The sequence below is a fragment of the Penaeus japonicus genome, unplaced genomic scaffold (assembly GCF_977035675.1).
Source record: "Penaeus japonicus unplaced genomic scaffold, GWHDUDI00000001_assembly GWHDUDI00000004, whole genome shotgun sequence".
Lineage (NCBI taxonomy): Eukaryota > Metazoa > Arthropoda > Malacostraca > Decapoda > Penaeidae > Penaeus > Penaeus japonicus.
The window spans coordinates 5,974,779-5,982,278 of record NW_028234406.1 but is presented as its reverse complement, the minus strand read 5'-3'; the positions used below and the strand labels follow the sequence as shown (position 1 = coordinate 5,982,278).

General features: G+C 40.2%; 1 protein-coding gene across 2 annotated transcripts in view; it reads left to right on the top strand.

Moving 5' to 3' along the window:
- Positions 1-1,161, top strand: part of LOC122252170 (uncharacterized) — a 14,655-nt gene extending 13,494 nt beyond the window's left edge. For both annotated transcript variants that reach the window (XM_043014510.2, XM_043014509.2), the window contains exon 2: positions 1-1,161. This exon is cut by the window's left edge and continues 695 nt beyond it. In XM_043014510.2, coding sequence (XP_042870444.2) covers positions 1-597 — 597 coding nt within the window. In that variant the 3' untranslated portion in view covers positions 598-1,161.
- Positions 1,162-7,500: the final 6,339 nt, after the last annotated feature.

The following is a 7,500-nucleotide window of genomic DNA, read 5'->3' as shown; positions in this document are numbered from 1 at the left end:
AAAACATCACCTGAAGGAGGGCCCTTTTATTGTAAGATTTGCCATAAGAAATACGAGCTAAAGCGCAGGCTTAAGACCCATATTATAGTCCACTTGAAAAAGACTCTCATTTGTCCACTCTGCAATATTGCGTTCATTTACAGGAGAGACCTCATCAAGCACTGCATGTGCCAATGCAATTCAGACTTTCATGTCAAGATCCCCCCGGAATCATTGCCTGCTAAGAGAAAGCGAGACATGTCCATCAACCCTGAAGATCCTGCGAAGAAGTCGAAGCGAGTCAAGAAGGACAACCAAGCTAAAGATCCTTCAAAGGTATTGAAGAAGCTTCTCAAACCAACCTCTTCTGTGAGAAGGCTCTTCACGTGCCAGATTTGCAATCGAGCGTTCAAGAAGAAACATCACCTTCGTGGCCACATGACGGTTCACACGTGGAAAAAGCCCTTTGTATGTCCTTATTGCTCTGCATCTTTCACCAGGAAGGCATCCCTTGAAAGACATATGGCCACACATACCCTGAGCTGTTTGTGCCATATTTGTGGGAGGTCGTTTCCCACTAATAAGACCCTGAACGACCACCTCGGTTATCTCAACTGAATGAAGGAAAAGATAATAAACACGACATGAACAATGTGTTGGAGTCCTATCATTATTATTTTTATCATTATACCATTTATGATACGAACAGCACGGTCGTGCCTAAGGGATTAAACCGTACCGAAAAATTAGTTTGATATTAGTTTAATTTCACTTTGAGTTTGTATAAACTTTAGTATTATATGGAAGTCGATGATGCAAGGCATAACCATATTCATTACTTAGAAAAAGATGCATTTTCTTTTTTTAGTGTAAATAAGACTAAGCAACAGTAAGTCTTTATGCAAAAGGAGAAAGGAAAAGGAATCTTAAGATATCTGAGTATTTTATTTCCAAGATAGATACTTCAGGGCATAACGTATTGTTACAAAGGAATAAAGAAGTAAAAGGAATTGTTTTCAAGTATATATGCATTCCGACTAAAACAGTAGGTAAATATGTCCACTATCAAAAGAATATCACTTCTTATTACCGTCATTATGTGTATAAGTTGATTTCAGTTGATTAGTTCCTGATGGAATCTGGAAATATTATGTAATGAATAAAAATCTTTTGAAAAAAAAAGACTAATTTGTTCTAAAACCTATGATATACTCTTGAATTCATGGTAAGTGCCCAATCAGGGTGTGTATGATTACATTAATATTATTTTCACTAGTGCCATAATTACTTTCACAATAGACAGTTAATGTCATCACGGCTGTTTTTTTTTTTTTTTTTTCGTTATGGGTATTTTGCAAAAGGTTATTAATATACTTATCGAAATTTATGGGTGGTTTGTCCATGTCCCTAGAGCCAACAGACTAGATTTCGGTGTTGATCTTGACGCTAATGACGATTGTGATGATAATAAGAACAGTGCTAATGATTATGATGACAATGATAACTGATATAATCGATAGTAGTAATAATGACATTGATAAACCAATGATGAAAATGATCAAAATCTTGATAATGATAATGATGATAATAGCGGTGTTTATATAGCACTGATGATGATAAATGATTACCAACATTACTAGAACTACTAGTATTTTTACTTTTATCATTATGATATATTTATGCAGATGAATAACATTCATATAGAAGAATGGAGACGGAGAGAGAGAGAGAGAGAGTAACTTTGTACAGAGAGAGAGAGAGAGAGTAGTAGCTTTGGAGAGAGAGAGAGAGAAACTTTGTACAGAGAGAGAGAGAGTAGCTTTATACAGAGAGAGAGAGAGAGAGGGAGAAAGAGAAAGAGAGAGAGGGAGAAACAGAAAGAGAGGGAGAGAGAGAGAGATAAATCTTAAAGGAAAGAAAAAAAAAATAGAAAGAGAAGACTAAAAAAATCAATAGCAAAATAAGATAACACAAAATAAAGCACTTTCACATAAATACTGAATATGGAAGAAGATGAAAAAAAGAGCAAAAAAACAAAAACAAATACAACAACAACGTCACTCCACTTCATTTTAAGAATACCCCAAAAATACCTCATGACGTCACAACATAGCCTCATCACCAAACATATCGATAATAAAACGATTTTGTATTGATAATCCATCGCATATCCAAAGGACTTGAAATTCAGTGGATTAAAGGCAGGTACACCTTTAAACTGCGCTGGTGTTTACCTCATTTACATACTTGCTTAGTATAATCACTTTGGTGTCAATAAATTCAGTGGAGGATTTAGAGGAAAAAGGTGTTTGGTTGTTTATTCATATGTAGATAGATAAGCATATATAAATATATATATGTATATATATATATATATATATATATATATATATATATATATATATATATATATATATACATATATATTTGTTTTAATGTATGTTATCATTCGGGGGAATAAATCAGAATTTTCAATTACTGATGATCGTTACGACCCGTTCATATGTCGTATGTGTGTGTTATTATTATATATATATATATGTGTGTGTGTGTGTGTGTGTGTGTGTGTGTGTATACATACATATATATATATATATATATATATATATATATATATATATATATATATATATATATGTACATATGTGTGTGTGTGTGTGTGTGTGTGTGTGTGTGTGTGTGTGTGTGTGTGTTGTGTGTATGTGTGCGTGTGTGTGTACGTAAAGTGTTATATATACTCCAATGCAATCCACAAAAAAGAGATGTAATTACAGAATCTACATGATACCGGAAACCACCATAATCATATTCTGTCGTCCAGTGGGAGTAAAGAGATAAAGTAAAGAACAAGAACGAAATAAGTGGAAAAATAAGAGAAAAAAATACTAGTGAAAAGTGACAGGTTTAACTAAATCGCAAAAGATCCAAAACCGAAAAAAAGGAGAAGGAATGAAAGGTAAAGAGAAAAAAGAAAAAGAAAGAAAGAAAGAAAGAAAGAAAAAAAGCGAGGAGAAAGAATAAGGAAGAGGACAAGACGTGTAGATCCGCATCAACACGAACGGAGCTCATGCGAAAAAGGCGGAGAGAAGGCTGGGTTAAAAAGGGATCTCTACTTGAGAATGCATGAGAGCAAGGGGAGAAAATCTCTGACAAAGATCTACCTGCTTTACTCTCCCAAGGGCAGAGTTGGAGCAGCATTTGCTCGTGACGTGGGTGACACCCGTATAAATCTCTCAAGATTTCAAAATATTTTCCCGCGTTTTCTATTACACATTTCCCTTCCCTTGGACTTAGATCACCCGGGTGGAATAATTGCCCTGAATATGCAGCAGACAGGGGAAAAAAAGTATATTTTTTTTTCATTATAATCCGCAGAAAAGCCGTGTTTAATCAACGCGCCGGTGTGCTCTATCGGTAGAACCAAAGTTATTCAAAATGCAGGGTCGTCGTTCGCGGCAGACGGAGCGGAGCGTTCGTATAACTTTGAGACAGACGGATGTTGAATCCGGCCTCCTCGCGGCGCAGCGGAACACGGGGACAAAGGTCGCTCTGCCATCCATAATGCGTCTCGTTAGTTGAATTGGACTGCTGCGTCATCTCGAGTCTCGGGGTCACGTCAGCCGCGTCAGCCAGCCATGTTTGGGACTGTCAGTCAAGCTTGCGAAGCTTGTTAAGTCGGTCTTATGAGCTATGGAAACCAAGTGAGGGAAGGAAGCCATGTTTGAGGGATGTGAGAGTCAGCTTTTATGGAAGTGTAGGTGGAATAGCTTTGTACAGGTTGTCAGTCGGGTTTATAAGATGTTTCGGACGCGGTGTGTGTCAGCTGTTCTCATAATGGGTTTCGTCCTTATCAGAAGTTCAAATCTATCAGAAAATCTATTTTTTTTTTATTAAGTACGACTGGTATCGGTTTCAGATGTCAGCTATAACACATCGTGTATCTGGAATTCAGAGTATGTACTGTAAATCCGTTCGATAACCGGTGTCAGCCAACCTTTGACCGTATTATAACCAGTTTATTGTGTTAGCCTCAAGGAGTGGTAGTCAGCCCTCTGGTAAATGCAAGTAATATTTATGAGAGATATTAACCATTCGTTTCAGTTATTCGACAAACGTAATGAGGTGGCAGGCAGCCGTTTGGGAGGTGTTATGTAAAAATATGTATGAATAAATGACAGATAGATCAATATATAAATAGACAGATTGATTAATGAATAAATAAATAGACAAGTCAAGTAATGAATAAGCAAATAAATGGATAAATAAGTAATGTATATACATATATATGTATATGCGTATATCTATCTATCTATCTATCTATCTATCTATCTATCTATCTATATATATATATATATATATATGTAGATAGATAGATAGATAGACGGATATAAAGATATATATATATATATATATATATATATATATATATATATATATATGTAGATAGATAGATAGATAGACGGATATAAAGATAGATAGATAGATAGACACACATGTATATCTCACAAAAGCTCATTCGGTACATCACATATGCACCGAAGCTTACCTCAAAAGATATGAAATAATAACCATGAAAGGAAAGTTGAAATTCATAAAAGGAACGTGCAATCTAATAATCTAATTGTTGAAAGGAAAGGTCAAATACATGAACACTAACGACACAAGAAAAGTTCTCGATGTTATAAATTGATTCCGCCTATCGTTTCTCTATTGTTTTTGTTTTCCCTCCGTCTTTTTCCCGCCGAAGTTTCCAGAACATGTCCACTAGGTGTCAGGCGTGGAAATTCTCCCTCCTGACAAGGTGGCTAGTCCTTGTTAAAAGAAAGGGAGGTTAGGGAAGCATGGGTGGGGGGTAGGGGAGGTTAGGAGAGGAGAGGGAGGAGGAGGGAAGGTGTGGGGAGGATGGGAGGGTATGGGGAGGATGGGAGGGTGGGGATAGGAGAGAGGATGAGGAGGATGAAGAGGAGGAGACGACGACGAAGAAGAAGAAGGAGAAGTAGAAGAAGAAGAGGCGCAGGAGGAGGAGGAGGAGGAGGAGGAGGAGGAAGAAGAAGGAGAAGGAGGTAATGATGAAGGAGGAGGAGAAGGAACAGAAAAAAGGTGGAGGAGAAGGAAGAAGAAGAAGAGGTGGAGGAGGAGGAGGAGGAAGAGGAGGAGGAAGAGGAAGTAGAAGACAAAGAAGGAGAAGAAGGTAATGATGAAGGAGGAGGAGAAGGAGCAGAAAGAAGAAGAGGAGGAGGGGGATTAAGTGGGAAGAGACTTGAAGAAGAAGGAAGGGTTCGGAAGAACGAGGAGGAGGAAGAAGAGGAGGAGGAAGGGTAAGTGGGAAGGGAAAAGAAGTAGGATAAAGAGTTTGCGAGAGAAGAGAAAATGAAATGGAGAAGGAGGAGGGGAAAGAGGAGGCGACACAGAGAGGGAAAAACATTAGATAGGGTGAAAAAAGAGCCAAAGAACACGGGCGAAGGGACACAAAAAAAAGTCCATCTCCTTGTTGATATTTTGGCATCGTTCCACAGGCGGCTCGATCTTGTATAACGACGTTGGCGCCATCAGGAGTCTTCAGTAAATATCATCAACACACAAAACCAGCCAATTATTGATTACGTGGGCCCGGGGGCCGGCGTGGCTGTGCTGACTCAGCCGCGGTGCCAAGTGGGAGCCCCGACGTCCGAGCAGGGAGTGCCTCATCATTCGCCGTGGCACCTTGGCACCGCCTGCCTAAGCCCTGCAGCCGCCGCTGACCTCGGGGACGTTTTCGGCGAATGTTGATCTCGAGATTGCGCTCTAATTTCTCGCGGAATATTTAGCGGCTGAGCCTCAAAACGCTGACAGGAAGTTAATGACGATAATGATAAGGAATTAGGTGGTGTCGTACGAGGTGTGTCGCCGGACTGACAGCGTGCCAAGTAAGAGTGGCGACAAGCTCCGCCCACGTGCCACAGTAGGCGGGGCTTGGTAACCGGCTCCTCCTCCTTGGACGAAGCGCCGCCTTTCCACCTGCGCGCGCAGCATTCCTCTTGAAATCTCCAAATAATAGTGTTGGGGCTCCTATTTAGTGTACTTTGTTCCCTTAGATGAAGCGCACCTCTACAGTGCGCCTCATGTTCACATCCTTTTTTTTTGTTTTGGTTTTATTCCAATGCCTTTTCTTCTCATTTTCTTTGGATCGAGAAGTCAGCTGATGTCGGGTATGTTGCGATGTCCTCCCGCCTTGTACGTCAGGATGGGTAGACAACTAGTACAGTCTATAGAGAGAGAGAGAGAGAGAGACCGTTATAGCCGAATTTAGCAGCCGTTTAGTCTTGTATTGGATTGACGTCTAGATCTAGATGTATGTATCTACGGATATACATTTTCCATTCTTACTATATTTTTTGGCGTATCGAGAAGCGTTTGTAAGTGAGTCGCCTGTAGCCATTTGCCGCGACGGCGCTCGTAGCTCTTGTAGTTTACTTGTTTCTTAACTAGAAAACTTTTATTCTTAGACTTGATACTTGTCCTGAGGGCAAAGAAAAGAAAAGAAAAGAAAAGAAAAAAAAAGATGAGAAGAAACTTAGAAGCTCTGTCAATCTTTCTCGCTTTCCTTCCCAAAGATCGTGGTCTTTGATGAAATAGAAAAGAAATATATGCGTGTTTTACTCTTGCTTCCTTAGAGACACGACTAGACTTTTCTTTCGTCGGCAGAAGTCGAGTAGACAGCCATGTGTGTAGGAGTAGACGTACCGAGACGCCGAGTCAGTCGCTGCTTGATTGCGTCTGCACATGCAAGCTGATACAGACACACGCATACCCACTCTGACACACACATACACATTTTATTTTTTTCTGAAACACACACAAATGCGCATATGGCACACACAAACACACACGCAAACAACTGACACAAAGACAACAACAAAGACACACACAGACACAAACACACCCACACACCCACACACCCAACCACCCACCCACCCACACACACACACACACACACACACACACACACACACACACACACACACACACACACACACCCCACCCCAACACACCCCACCCCCCACCCAAACTCACCAACCCCTCAAAAACCCCCTCACCTTTATTATAATTTTATTTTATTTTTATTTATTGGGGTGTGTGTGTTGTTTTGTGTTTGGGGTTGTGTGTGTTGTGGGTTTTTGTGGTGGTGTGTTTGTGTTTTGTGTGTGTTGGTGTGTGTGTTTGTGTGGCTCTCTCTCACACCCACCACAACCTCATCACCCCCCCTTTCTTATTTTTGTGTGTGTGGAGTGTTGTGTGTGTGTGGTGGGTGTTGGGGTTTGTGTGAGTGTTGTGTGTGTGTTGGGTTTGTGTGTGGGGGGGTTTTGAGTGTGGTGTTTTGGGGTTGGGGTTATTGTGGTTGTGGATGGGGGTTGTGTGTTTGTGAGTTTTTGTTTGTGTTGTGTGGTGTGTGTGGGGTTGGGGGTGTGGGTTTTTGGGGTGTGTGTTTTGGTTGTTGGTTGGTTTTTGTGTGTTTTGTGTTGTTTTGAGGTGTGTTTATTT